Source organism: Schistocerca serialis, chromosome 4 (assembly GCF_023864345.2).
Source record: "Schistocerca serialis cubense isolate TAMUIC-IGC-003099 chromosome 4, iqSchSeri2.2, whole genome shotgun sequence".
In the NCBI taxonomy this organism is placed as follows: Eukaryota; Metazoa; Arthropoda; class Insecta; order Orthoptera; family Acrididae; genus Schistocerca; species Schistocerca serialis.
Genome location: NC_064641.1, coordinates 715,151,967 through 715,167,473, shown reverse-complemented (window position 1 = coordinate 715,167,473; position 15,507 = coordinate 715,151,967). Strand labels below are relative to the sequence as shown.

At 37.3% G+C, this 15,507-nt stretch overlaps 1 protein-coding gene across 1 annotated transcript; it reads right to left on the bottom strand.

The window, feature by feature from the left end:
• Positions 1 to 5,665: 5,665 nt before the first annotated feature.
• On the bottom strand, positions 5,666 to 14,877 carry LOC126474717 (tyrosine decarboxylase-like). Its single transcript, XM_050102195.1, has 7 exons — positions 14,818 to 14,877; positions 13,259 to 13,331; positions 13,137 to 13,159; positions 12,556 to 12,801; positions 10,120 to 10,659; positions 5,802 to 5,938; positions 5,666 to 5,681 (listed from the first exon to the last, which is right to left on the bottom strand). The coding sequence occupies exons 1-7, from the start codon at positions 14,875 to 14,877 to the stop codon at positions 5,666 to 5,668; spliced, it is 1,095 nt and encodes a 364-aa protein (XP_049958152.1).
• Positions 14,878 to 15,507: the final 630 nt, after the last annotated feature.

The window sequence follows — 15,507 nt, the reverse complement described above, 5'->3', positions numbered from 1 at the left end:
AGAAATGAAGTGGTGAAACTGTGTCACCTTTGCTCTGTTGTAATACTGCCCCAATCGTGATGTCGCTGGCATCTGCAGTGGTGAACAAATCAACAAATGGATCAGGGTGGGCGAGTATGACTGCATGAGCTAAAGCTGTTTTAAGAGCCCTGAAAGCCTCTAGCATGGGTTCAGTCCAACAGACTGATTTAATGCCCGAAGTTTGTTTGCTGAAGTGCGAGTCCGTCAGCGGGGTCTACACGGTGGTGGAAGAAGGTAGATGATGGCGGTAGTGATTTATGGTAACTAGGAAATGTCTGAGTTCTTTGTACATAGCTAGGGGGGTGGCAATGACATGATAGCTGCACGTAGGATTTGGGAGGCTGTATTCCATTTGCGGAGACAGTGTAACCCAGAAATGTCACAGAAGACTGATGCAATTGGATTTTTTCTTTGTCGACCTCGACACCATTGGATGCCAAAGTCTGGAGGACCTGGGATAAATTATCTTTGTGGACTTCAGTTGATTTGCTGAAAATGAGTAGGTCATCCAGGTATGCAAAGCAGAACTTGAAGCGTCATAAGACTGAGTCAATGAAATGTTGTCACATTTGTGCTGCAATCTTTAAACCGAATGGCATGAAGTTGTCTTGGAACAAACTGAGTGGTATGAGTATTGCAGTCTTTGGAATGTCTTCTGATGTTACGGGAATCTGATGATAAGCACATTTGCAGACAATCACACTGAAGATTGTGGTGCCCGATAACATATGAGAGAAATCGTTTATGTTTGGCACGGGCTAATTGTCCATGACAATGTGAGCATTTAAATGTCTATAATCACCACACATTCAAAAAGAACCATCATGTTTGGTGATGAGGTGAATTGGTGAAGGCCAATTGCTGTCTGATGGCTGTAGAATGCCTGCCTCCAGAAGTTCATTAATTTGCTGCTGGGCCACACACAACTTAATGGGGTTGAGGCATCTAACCTTGTGTCTAATAGGAGGGCCGGCAGTGGTAATTACCTTGTGCATTGTTCCGTCAGTGATGGAAGAGACTGAGAACTGCACACAAGGCTGAGTAATGTTCTGATGTGGAGTTCTGGGATGAGTGGGGTGCGACGAGGCATAGCCATTAGCGCAAGTGGGAAAAGGCAGCACAAAAGTCACATGCCTATTAGGCGAGCGCGGCGTGTGCTTGGTTGTAGAGGTCAGCTGTGCACACAGCATGGAGCAGAGTGGTGCGCGCAGTGACTCTCTGTTGTTAACTTTGCCTTGGGTAACCGGCGCAGGCGAGAGAGGCACTGGCGTCGCGTGAGGGACAGCAATGGCCACTGAGTTGCTTGGCTGGTGCACAGGAGAGGCAGAATGTTTATCAACAAGCAGTGTGGCTGCCTACATAGTTGATGTGGTCATGCTGTGCGAGCAACTATTATTAAAGACACTGTTTGAAACATGAGGCACTGCGCGTAGTGGGCAGTTGGGCGGTGCAGAGGTCACTGAATGCGAATCGTCACATGCAATGAATGTTTTTGAACTAACCTGATGAGTGTTCAAACTGATGCTTGGTGATGAAGTTTGACCCAGTGAAGGAACTGTGGATTCCAGTTTCAACAGCAAGCTCATTGTAAGTGTGAGCAATGCATTGTTTCAGCTTGTCATTCTGCCAGTGGAGGTGCACCGCTGAGCTGTATTCTGAAAGTAGGTTAGTGATGCACGTCACAATCTTGCCAGTGAGGGTGGAACACTCATGAACTATATCCCACGTTGCGGCAGTAACGGAACAAGGAGTATGGGTGCCGGAGCACAGTATCTGGTTGGGGGAGAGCTTGCAATGGGACAAAAAAATCCATACCAAGAATTGGTTCATCAATGTCGGTGATGCAGAAGGTTCAAGGGAAATGCAAAGAAGGGGTGGCCTGGAGCTTAAAGTGGCAACGACGTGAGTTTTCCGCACACACTGGCCCTGCACCCTTCATTGTAGGGCCATAAAACACTGGTGAAACCTGTTGGCGGTCTCACTGTCATAGTACAACGTTGCTGGGTGAAGAGGCTATGTTGGGTGCACTCGTACCCAAGTGGTCACAAAACTGGGCTGCTGATCCAGTGGTTTGTTGTGGCAAACTGGACGTGTAAAAATGTCTGCTACTGATTTGTGAGGAAGGCGAGGCTGGTGTAGCTTGGTAATAGTTGACTGTGTGCACATTTTGCACAAATCGCAGTGTTGCACATGGCACTACTGCAACTAATGTCATGGTGCGTAGAGGATCAAAGCACATGTGCGAATTTTGGTCCCTTTGAACTTCGTATGAGTGATCAATCGTCACACTATTTAGTAGATCGTCCACTTCACTTTTCACTTGGTATTGTGAATCCAGTGAAACAAAGCCTGAGGCTATTGTTTGAGGTAACTGCACAACATTCAGTCATTGTGATCGTAGATCATTGTCCGTTAGCTGTGAAATACCCAATGGCGGAAGGTTGTGTTGACCTGGTCAAAAGAGCTGGGCCTGCAAATCTTCATAAAGAATGTTCGGTGATGTAGCCATGGTGTTGGATGTGAAACCTGTTGATTCTATATGACTGGTGTGGAAGTCGTGGAAGACGTAGAACTTTTTTGTCCGAGGCCACCAATATGGAATTCTGGATATGGATTGTAATATAAGCAATAAACAGTTCCCAAGTTTTCTCTATACACATATATTTTACCGTAAAGACCGATACACATGAACACTGCATGAAGTACAAAGGCAGACTGAATTAAAGATGGTGGCTTGTCAGAGCAGTTAATATTCCAAAGATTGTAATTTGTGTGGTCAATGTGACCTATCACACCACACATTCAAGTGATTCAAGTCATGAAAGAACCATTAGAAAGATGAGGCAGATATATATTTAAATGATGTTTTTGTTTTCTAAAGGTTAATTTGTACCTTAAAAAAGTATTTTGTGTCTCTACCAATCCCAGTGCCTGTTGCAATAGGGTTCTATGTTTATATTTATGACTGTCCCTGTTGACCCTGTCCATGGGGTGAATAAGGATGATTCTTAATTGCTAAGTAGTACAAATTATATTAAGTAGTACCAAATATATTTGGTTTCAAGGATGAGTAGCAATACCATCTTCCACTTGTGTGACTAAAGTATATAGTGCAGTTTGTATTTCTGGATTTGTTATTTAAATCCCTTAAAATCTGTTCCTATTCACCTCTGTTGACAGTACTGATTATTATAAAAATGTAGAGTTATTATCTGAAAATCACAAAAACTGTTTTCTGTTTATCATAAATCTATTCTTTCACTGGTCTTCTGCATAAAGAGGCTAAAATGTAAGTAACATATTGACTCTGGACTAAATACTAAGTGTTCTATGTTTAGTATGGAGAAGCCATAGTGAGAGAGAGAGAGAGAGAGACAGAGACAGAGACAGAGACAGAGAGACAGAGAGAGAGAGAGAGAGAGAGAGAGAGAGAGAGAGAGAGGGAGAGAGAGAGAGAGAGAGAGAGAGAGAGACTGTTTGGGTTTTACAGAATACATAATATTTTTGTAAAGCTTACATATGTCATAGTATAGTGCAATATCACACATATGTCAACCTCCTTGACTTATATGTGAAATATGAAGAGTGAATAAACCAGAAAAATCATCTAAGCTGATGGACAACTTTTTATTTCTGGCAACTGACTATAATATTGCAGAATCTGCATCTTATATGAGAACTTGGAGTTTTTATGTCATCAAGATCCTCTGGAAAAAAGATATGTAAACTATGACCACTCAGTTTTCCTGAGCATTGTCAGATTGAGGATTTCTGAACTCACATTAGACATGACAGAATGCTCTAATTCCAGTCAGAAATCCAAGTTAGCATTGTAAAATAAAATTCTGACACATAAAATTTTGTATTTTTCTTTCTATTGGACACATACTCTGGCAGAGTCTCATGGATAAAATTTACTTATGACATTCTGGGGACATATGTCATGTAATGGAGTAAGACTTCTAACAACCTGGTTCTCACAGTCCAACAAGCACAACAATAGTTAATTGAGCACAAAATTATTTTCCTGACTTCATGTCTGTTGAAATGTGTGATACTGAACTTTGGAACCAAAGTTGTAGACAGACAGTGCCTACATTGTTTGTTGCAATAGGCAAAAGTCAAAATATAGTCATCTTGAATTCTCATTGTTGTAGATATTGGCTTGGCTCATTGTCTTGTAAAAATTCAAGGTATGATCTCTATGAAAGCCTAGGTCTTAATGTGTTTAAGAGCAAAACATTTTCCTTTCGATGATGGTTCATCATAATGAATTCATGAAATCAAATCTGTCAATAACAAGACTTTGTTCAATTGCATAAAAATGATACTAGACAAACTTATAAGCTTTTTATCATCCACTTTTTGTGTATTTCATCTTGAACAAATCTAAAAAATTCTTATATATAAATGAGTAGAACTTCTGTAAGCACACTTTAGATATTTATAATAGAGACAAGTCCTCTCCATCACTTCACAAAGACTCTTTCCAATTCTCTCCAAAAATCATAAAGTACACAAAGATGTTACATTTTGACAGTACACAAGTTTGTTATATGACATCACAAGAAGACTGTGATAACCTTTATACAAAGAATATTAATCAGAACACAAACATGTTTTGTAAGGAATGAATGACTATGTAATTTTTAAATGACTTCATGATGAAATGAAATAAATTCTGACATCAGCCACAATTGGGCATTGAAATGAATTCAGTGGCAACAAGGGAAAATTTGTGCCAGATCATGGATTTCCTGCTTTATGCGAGCAGTTGTCTTAACAGGTTTGGCTATCCAAGCATGCTTTCCATCTGACCTAAATTCTCAACTTGTTGTAGTCTACTTACGTAACACCCCCTGTCCACCATGCTCTTTTATCACTGGATTCCCACAAGAGTTCAGGAGAGAGAGTGCACCCACACTGACCTGATCTTAATAGTCATCACATATGTATAAAAATTGATTTCATTGGATAATTAACTATTTCTGGAGTAAGGTGAAAATGAAAAGAAATGAATTTTCAAACTATAATGGTAAAAACATTATATGATAAATGCAATTTCAGATAAGAGTTGCAAACACCATAAAAGCCTTGAAAACTCCCATAATGAATATGAATTAGTCTTAATGTATTAGAGACTAGCCTCCATTGAAGGCAGAAGACTCAGCTTCATTTTCTTCTTTGAAGTTTACATATACTAATGCTTGCCATTGCTAAGCACCACCTGTTACTTTTTCTTACTTTTCTTGTGAGACTGGCTTTGTGGGATTTGAAAATTCCCTGTACAAGCTTTACCAGTCCCATACACCTGAACAGGACTGTGACAATGTCCTCTTTCTTTTATGACTACTTTATAAATCTTCTTATTGGAATCAGTAACATGCCCACATCTCTCTGCTACCTTGACATGGTAGCACCTACGTGATATGCCATCTGTAGGGTTTCAATGAATACTTTATCGGAAAATGGATTTAGAAGACTTGCAGTGAAAATGATTCCTAGATTCTTGAATGGAGTGAAGATGTTGCTGTCATGCATGCATAGAGCCACAAAATATCTTCTTTTTTTTTTTAATTATTGGAGCTGATAATAAGTCATAAAGGTCTGTGATGCATAAATGAAATAACTATTTCCACGTTTTTTATGACTGAAATAACCTGAAAAAAGAGGAACCACATTTGTTTGACATTTAAGTAACTATGTAGCAAGTTTCTGTGACACTGAAAAGGAATATTTAGTTAGTGACTGTAGGATGTCACAGAGAAAATTATAGATACAGCTGCTCCTTTAAGGTTATAAAGCCTATTTCTATTTTATTTTGGTTTGCTCTGCTTGTAATTGTGTGGTCTGTATTGACTTGACAAATAGTTAATTGTTTCGGGCTCTGTAGTAGATGATAGCAACTGTGACGCAACTGCACTCACGAAATTTCCAGGTGAATAAAGTGGTGCCAAAGTGCTTGTGGTCTATAACTTACTATAGTGAAGATGCTCTGAAATGGCAGTTGGCCATGAGCAAAACAAATGGGGACTTATATTGCTGTAGGGAGATAAGCAGTGATGTAGAATAAGCTGTCCCTCTCTCCAACAGGACTGTCACGATATTCTCACACTTTGTGAATCTGCAAAAGCAGAAAAGACACATGGCAATAATGATTGTCAACTGTCTCTCACTATTTGGAATTGTGAGAGTCAATCTTGAACAAGTAATGGATCCAAACTAGTGTCTTCAAAACGACACACAAAATAAAGCAAAATGAAGCACACCAAGCATTCAATAATGAATGCCACAATAGCTAGCAGTGCTATAAATGAGGTAGTGCAAACACAACCTCTACAGGTATCTTATGCAGCCAAACTTCAAAATGCTCCCTTCCCCCATCCCCACCCACCCCCATCTCCGCGTAAAAATGTCATGTTAAAGTGTCAGCACAGTAAACATATTGGTCAACAACGAATACATAAAAATCACTTACAGGTACCATACAAAGAGGTCAATGGATGTACACTGGATGAGGTACGATGTGTGAAGTTCCAGAGCATCCACATGCATAATAAACTGTGATGACATGACAGTGTGGAAGTGTTAACCAAAAGCTTAGTTCTATAAACTTTCCACTCAGACATCTCTCTCACTGTGTTGACCTGCATACAGGATTCATAGAATACTGTTCCTAAGTTATGTTCTGTAGCGTAATCTTCAGGGGCACTACAATTAAGCCTATAAGTATTTGTTGTTGTGGTCTTCAGTCCTGAGACTGGTTTGATGCAGCTCTCCATGCTACTCTACCCTGTGCAAGCTTCTTCATCTCCCAGTACCTACTGCAACCTACATCCTTCTGAATCTGCTTAGTGTATTCATCTCTTGGTCTCCCTCTATGATTTTTACCCTCCACGCTGCCCTCCAATGCTAAATTTGTGATCCCTTGATGCCTCAAAACATGTCCTACCAACTGATCCCTTCTTCTAGTCAAGTTGTGCCACAAACTTCTCTTCTCCCCAATCCTATTCAATACCTCCTCATTAGTTACGTGATCTACCCACCTTATCTTCAGTATTCTTCTGTAGTACCACATTTCGAAAGCTTCTATTCTCTTCTTGTCCAAACTGGTTATCGCCCATGTTTCACTTCCATACATGGCTACACTCCACACAAATACTTTCAGAAACGACTTCCTGACACTTAAATCTATACTCGATGTTAACAAATTTCTCTTCTTCAGAAACGATTTCCTTGCCATTGCCCGTCTACATTTTATATCCTCTCTACTTCGACCATCATCAGTTATTTTACTCCCTAAATAGCAAAACTCCTTTACTACTTTAAGTGTCTCATTTCCTAATCTAATCCCCTCAGCATCCCCCGATTTAATTTGACTACATTCCATTATCCTCGTTTTGTTTTTGTTGATGTTCATCTTATATCCTCCTTTCAAGACACTGTCCATTCCGTTCAACTGCTCTTCCAAGTCCTTTGCTGTCTCTGACAGAATTACAATGTCATCGGCAAACCTCAAAGTTTTTACTTCTTCTCCATGAATTTTAATACCTACTCCGAATTTTTCTTTTGTTTCCTTTACTGCTTGCTCAATATACAGATTGAATAACATCGGGGAGAGGCTACAACCCTGTCTCACTCCTTTCCCAACCACTGCTTCCCTTTCATGCCCCTCGACTCTTATAACTGCCATCTGGTTTCTGTACAAATTGTAAATAGCCTTTCGGCCCCTGTATTTTACCCTGCCACCTTCAGAATTTGAAAGAGAGTATTCCAGTTAACGTTGTCAAAAGCTTCCTCTAAGTCTACAAATGCTAGAAACGTAGGTTTGCCTTTTCTTAATCTTTCTTCTAAGATAAGTTGTAAGGTTAGTATTGCCTCACGTGTTCCAACATTTCTACGGAATCCAAACTGATCCTCCCCGAGGTCCGCTTCTACCAGTTTTTCCATTCGTCTGTAAAGAATTCGCGTTAGTATTTTGCAGCTGTGATTTATTAAACTGATAGTTCGTATAAGTATTTATTGTACAGAATTGTACAATAAGAATACTGAGTAAATTTGATAACTAATCTTCTTGCAAAAGGAACCTATGGATTCTTGCAGTTATTTGGCTATACAGGCAATCCCTAGTGATATTTGTGGTTAACAACAAGTCTGAATTTAGGATGAACTCAGCAAGTCACAACCACAATACTACAAGTAGAAATAATCTGCATATAGAGTATGCATCCAAATCTAATGTTTAGAATGCAGTTTTATAGACTGATGCAAAAGTCTGTAAGAGATGGCCAATGGACATCAGGTTAGAAATCTAAAAACATACTTACTTAAAAATAAGGTAAAATAATACCTAATTACCTGCTCCTTCCACAGAAGCACTTGGACTCAGAAATGTAAATTTCATGTAAATCTAATATTTGTATTAATATAATAGAGGGAAACATTCCATGCGGGAAAAATACATTCAAAAACAAAGATGTGTGACCAATATAACAGAGGGAAACTTTGTTTTTGAATGTAATATTTGTATTACTAGATCCTGACTTTGTTTTTTTACAGATAGCTGGTTGTTGCCTGTGTAGTATTACATAAAGCTTATTTTTAAGTATTAGATTGAAACAGCAGCTAAGTAGTATTTTAGGAGGAGCAGTGGCTTTATTCAGTAGCCATTTTCCTCTTAACATACAGATATAAATTAATCTAGAAGCAATTGTCATAATTATGAGTTTGAGTAGTTTAGCTCTAGTCATAATATGTCGTTAGTACACATTACAAAAGTAGCCAACAGTGACTGTTTCTATCTGTTAATGACTAACTTGACTCATTATGGGAATTACAGAAGACAATGTGTGAATGACTGCATGAAAGTCCCACTGGTGTCATCATTTCGACATTATCTCATGTTGGTAGTGGATAGGGATTTTAAAAGTACTGTATTGAAGCACTCAGGGCTTTGCATTGTTTCTCCAATTATGTGAGGCAAATTTCATTGAATTTCAAGATGTAAAACTCTAACTGTTGCATTTCCAAAGTCAGAATGTGAAATATCTTAATAGAAACTGTAAGTAAGCAGCAAATCAGAGATTTTTGAAGTTGCAGAAGATTGAAATACAAAGTTAAGTAAAAGATGGAAAGGTTTCAGTGTTCCCTGGTTCTTCGTATTCTACTGTTAGCCTCAACTTGTAACTCAAACAAAACTAGTGATGCACAAAAGCATAAGTTACAATATATGCTAAACAAATAAAGTTAATTGTTTAATTGTGTTAGAATCTGATTCTCTGAAATGTCCAATAGCAGCTTATACCCTTAACAATATGAGTTTGATTTACATTGTTTTATGCACAATTTCGTTTTATTTCATATTTTGTAAGTAAACAGATACTTCTTTATCACATAAGACTGACTGACACTTCACCTACTTAGAGAGCATGGTGAACATTTGTGTTTAAAACAAAAACAAAAAAAGAAAAACCTAGACCTGTACTCATGGATGCATTTCATTCAAGTTTACTGCATATATTGTTGGTTTGTTGTAGTTTAATGACACAAATTTAATGTTGCAGAAAATGAGCAAGTGAAATTACTAAGACTAAATACTAGTAACATATAAAACAGTAGGTAAAATTATATATCACAACTAAAAAATTAATGGATTGTAGCTAGTTACACAAAGTATTTTGATTTTGATATCTGTATGACAATCACTAACCTACAGCAGATTGGTGCATGGAGCACAGTAACCCATGACAGAAAACAACATTGACACCAGGTTTCGAGCACCAGTTCTTTCCCTAACAACAGTGCACATACTCACATATACACACAATCATACAGACATCCAAGCATGCATTCCCTTGAGCAATTATTTATACTTGATTACTGAAATGAAAGAGTTCAATAATCAAGTACTATTGCTAGAAAAAGAGCTAGTGTGAATGCTGTTTTCTGTTATGTGTAATTGTGCTTTACTCATTGATCCACTATAGGTGTGATTGCCTTTTTCTTATTTTATGTATTGCTCCACTCAAGAATTTCCATTATTATTATCAGTGCAGATGTAATTAACATTTAAGTTCTTATTTTAAATCTATGACTTACCAAGCAATCATTCATCAGTATAAAACGCTTATCTTTCTTTATGTAGGACTCAAAGAGTTTGGCTAAATGACAATGTCTCTTAATATGGTATTGTATTCCATTAATACCATAGCATCTCAATACAAGCCACAGCTTTAGAGCCCGGAATCTCCGAGAGAGTGGTATACCCCACTGACGAAATTCTACAGTTTCATCTTCCCAGTCATCTTGCAAATACAATTTGTTTACTGCCAGCGATTCAATAAGGTGTTGATAGTTCTGGACCCACAGGCATGAACAGTCAAAATTGACTAGAAACCATGTGCTGGGACAGACATTTATTGATCGTGCATATTCGATACCACTCATCAAATATCTAAATTCTGGGCAAATAAAAGCATTGCCTGCATATGCTGCATCTACATGGAGCCAGATAAGAGAGTAGTCACTACAGACTTGAGCAATTTCCTTTACATTATCAAATGAGCACACTGTGGTTGTACCAAGTGTTGCAGCTACATAGAATGGAACATACCCTTCCCTTATATCAGCTTCTATTGCCTGAAACAGAAAATTGGGAGAATAAAGAAGAGAAAAACTGGCACAGTAGCAACAAATTAAAAACAAAATTATCTATATTAAACAGAAGTAGTGATAGAGTTTAGTTGAAATGTAAAAAAATTAAGCAGTACTTAGCAGCATATTAGGGTTAAATGTTTAACAATGGTTCACTCAATGCAATTTAAATTCAGATTGCAGTATTTTAGCAAGGTTCTTATTTGGAACATAAAAGTTTTATAAGAAATATAAAAATATAACAGAATGATTGTAGTGAGACCAGAAACTTGTACAATTAAAAATAATAATTCATTTTGCTGTTGCTGATAATCTGTTAACAGTGAACAATACTGCCATCCAGATTTTTTTTTAATTTTTTTGTTTTATTTTTACTGAAATATTGGAATGTCTTAAAATTTAAAAAATGCTGTTATTGCTGGTGAAATTCTTTTGTAAAAACACTCAGTCAACTAATGCTGTTGTAATGTAGTTATAAACTTTAGTCCAAAATCTTTTGATACAGCTCTCCATACTAAGCTATTTTGTGCAAATCTTTCCATCTTTGCATAACTACTGCATCCTTCATTCGTTTGAGTCAGCCTACTGTCTCAAACCATGGTTTTTCTCTACAAATTTTACCTCCCCTTCCCTCAATCAGCAAATTAAGAACTCCTTGCTCTATAATAATGTCTCCTATCAACTGATCCCTTCTTTTACTCACATTTTACCACAATTTTCTCTTCTCTCTGATTTGATTTTGTACCTCTTCATTAGTTATGCAATCTACCAAATTTAACCCTCAGCATTCTTCTGCAGCACCCTAGTTTCAAAGCTTCTAATATCTCCTTGCCTTTACAGTTTACTGTACATGTTTCACTTGCTCAAGACAAATACTTGCAGAAAAGACTTTCTAACATTTAAATTTTTATTAGATGTTAACACATTTCTCTTGTTTAGGGAAAGTTGGTATTTTACATTCTCTTTGTTTCTGGCTTTGTAAGTTATTTTGATTTCAAAATAGTGAAACTAGTCTACTATTTTAGTGCCTCAGTTTCTAATGCAATATTCTCAGTGTCTCCTGTTTTAATGTGACTACATGCCTTTATCCTTGTCTTATTTTTGTTGATATTCATCTTTAACCTCTTTTCAAGAGGCTACTCATTCTGTTCAGCTGATCTTCCAGGTACTTTGCCTTCCCAAACAGAATTACAATGTTATGACAATGTTCTTTCTTCTCCCTGAACTTAGATTCCCTTTCCATTTTTCTCCTTGATATCCTTAAAGCTTGCTCAGTGTACTGATTGAATAATGTTGAGGATTGGCTGCAAATCTGTCTCACACTGTTTTCAATTACTGCTCCCCATCACATTGTTTGTCTCTTGTAACTAATCTGGTCTCTGTACAAACTGTAGATAAATTTCCTTTTTTTGTATTTTGACCTTGCTCATTTCAGAATTACAGTGTGTGTTCCATTCAACACTGTCTAAATCTACAAATGCTATAAAAGTAGGTTTGCTTTTTTTCAGTCTTGTCTTCTAAGAGTTGTAGGGCCAGTAGTGCCTCCCATGTTGCTACATTTCTCCATTGCCCACCCTGATATGCCCCATAATTGGCTTCTGCAAATCCATCCATTCTTCTGTAAATAATTCCTTTTTTCTGTAGTCATGTCTTACTAAACTGGTGTTCATTACTACGCTCAGTTGTCAGAGCCAGCCTTCTTTTGTATTAGGACCATTAAATTCTTCTTGAAATCTTATGATACTTTGCATGTTTCATTTAACTCATAAACCAAGCAAATTTGTTTGGTAGTATTTGGTTCTCCCAAAGCTCTTAATAACTCTGAAGATATGTTTGTGGAGCGATCAGATGCTCTGCATATAACTTTTACTTTTGACTTACCTTCTTTAATATGTCACCTCGAAGACAATTATTCTTGTCAACATTCAAGAGACGTAGTCTCACATAAGACAGTTTGGCTGCTTTTTCAATACTCGGGCAAGATTCTTTTGATGTATAAGCTACAAGCTTACTCAGAATTTTACAGCTTTCTACTATTTCATCCTTCTTTTTATCAACCATCAATGCTTTAATAGCCTGATGGCGTGCAGCAATGAGTGATATAAAGATACATTCACTTGGTGAACCCTAAGGAATAGAAAGTATTTTAAACCTGTATAATCAAAAGCACAGATAAATCAGTCAGTGGATCAATAAACTCTTACCCTCTGCCATGTGCTTCACAGGGTTATGCAGAGTATGGTTGTACATGTAGACACCTAAAATTATGACAACTTAAATGAAACATATAAAAATTACGTAGGTCCTCTGCGATGACTTACAACCTTCTACGCACAGTTTTGGAAGCCGTAACTATTTTGCTATTTTGGTAAGTAGTTACTGTAATATTCACTCACACACACACACACACACACACACACACACACACACGCACGCACACACAAACACACACACTCACTCACACACGTACACACACACATTTCCTCTGTAAAGGACATGAAATTGAAATCTTTCCAGACTAGGGTTTCTAATCAATTATCTTTCAGGCCATCTAAGGTATGGTAGGTTACATAGCAAATATTACCAAAGAAGAGAAAATGATAAGCCCACATTAGAGCCCTGCAAGCACATGGCCTGTTCACATAGCCCACACTTGCCTGCAGTGTGTGGATGAGAGCATGAATACATTTTGCATACATTGGAAGGAGTTGCTGAAGATTACTGATGCTAATTACAGCCTCATGAACAGATGTATGTCCAGCCATGCATGAGGCCTTTGTTCGCAGCCATGTGGATCTCACACACCAGCACTTACTCTTACTTCCACAAGGCTTCGAATTTGCAGTGTGTGCATGTGTGATGAGCTTTGCTTACTGCTAGACTTAAGATAAATTTATGTGAATGACAAATAAGGAATAACAAATACAGGTATAAATTATTATTCATTATTCATGAATAACAAATATTTTTTCAAAACATTATGAACCTATATGAATAAAAACACTTACTCATCAACTCTGAATAAAAAGTGTGAAGAACAATAGATAAATATTAAATCCAGTGCCACTTACTGCTCCAGTTCTTTGTCATTTATTAAATGAATGCACATCTTGTTTCATTTAAATTAGTTTTTAGAACAACACTTTTTGTCAAACATCTCATCAGAAACTTTATTTGATTTCCAGGGATTTACCATTGTGCCATTAAAGAAGATACATTCTTCATATGTAATGCTCTCCTGAATTCATCTTTAATCATTATAATGATATATGACTTTCATCATTACCTTCTTCAGCAGAAACTGAGAAATCATCAATTCTGCTGTAGTTTCTAGCAAATAATTCATTGTGATCCCACTTTAACTTCATTTGTCAAATCACATTCGAAATACAATCTTCTTTTCATGCCATAATATCATTCAAAACTTGTGACTCATTTTCTTCCAAATTTCTTTGCTTCTTATACCTCTGTCGATTGTTGTAAGCCTCCCTTGGTCATGGGCAACAATACAGCTGAACTATGGTACTTGTTTTTAATTCCTGGCTAAGATATTGATCCAATAATTATAATTGTTGTAAAAAGGTGAGAGTTGTCTTCATATCATATCGTGACACTTTCACTATGCAAAAGTTGCAAGTGTGCTGCATTATTATGAAATCTTTTATGAATTCAGACCCAATTTCTCTTCAGTAATTTTTGAATCTCAGAGCTCTATGTAATTGATTAGATGCATGTCAGATTGAAAGACTATTCTGTACTCTAGCAGCAAGCTTACCCAGAATTAATCCTAGAACACTTTGGATGACTCTGGACATCTAGCAGCATTTTACAAACGTTTTAGGAGGCTTTATATTAAAACTTTGGTGATGTTAGTCACTAGAAACCACTTGGTTCTTGCTTGCTTCACTCATTCTGTAGCACCACAAAAAAAGTGTAAATATATCAAGATGACATGCATATTCATTAGTGTTAGCAAACTAAGAAAGGTGCTGAAGATTTAGAGGTTTTGCTGACTGCATTCTCATTGTTGGCAATTACGTAGAGTTTGTGCACATGCTAGCAGTGGGAGGGGGAGACATAATGGCGGGTGCCAAGGCAGTTGAATGACACTGAGTTAGTAGTGTAATAGGGATGAAACACAACTATGCTGTGGCAGCCAAAAAACAATAACAGCACATTGCAGCCCACACACTGGGCAGCCATGATTGCTTCTCTGCGACAGCCATCAGAACACATCAGACTACTTGGCATCCAGCTGGCTCTGTGCAGCGAGTTGTGAACAGAGTTCTTTTAGAGAATTTATGTGGCTGCATTCAGTGTCTGTGCACTTGTCACAGCAAGCACACCTTGCTTGCATCCTGAAATAAAATTCCCAATGACTTTTGACAGCTTGTAGGAACTGGAGGTATGTTCCTTTCTGGAGGGATGTATGATATGTCTTCAAATTTATAGCCATCCTTTTCTGGCAATTAGTTTTGTAAAACACACCATGCTTTTATTGCAGCAGTTGCAAATTTTTCTCAAATGGGCAGTGAAAAGTAGTGCATTTATTTGCCAGAGTGTGTAGCCCCTGTTACATATCTGGCCCTTTTGGAAACTAAAATTTATTCAAACTGGCCATGAACAGTTCCCATATTTCAGACAAAAACATGAATTCTCATTTTAAAGTGGAAAAATTAAATAAAAAAATAATAAGAGCCAATGGAATAGAGTATTACATGCAAAGTAGCAAGGAGCTTTATTCAAATAGTTTCTAACAAATGACCCTTTTGTTTTGTAACTATTATATAAACCCAATGCAAATATTGGTAACATCTGTCACATCTCTTAGTC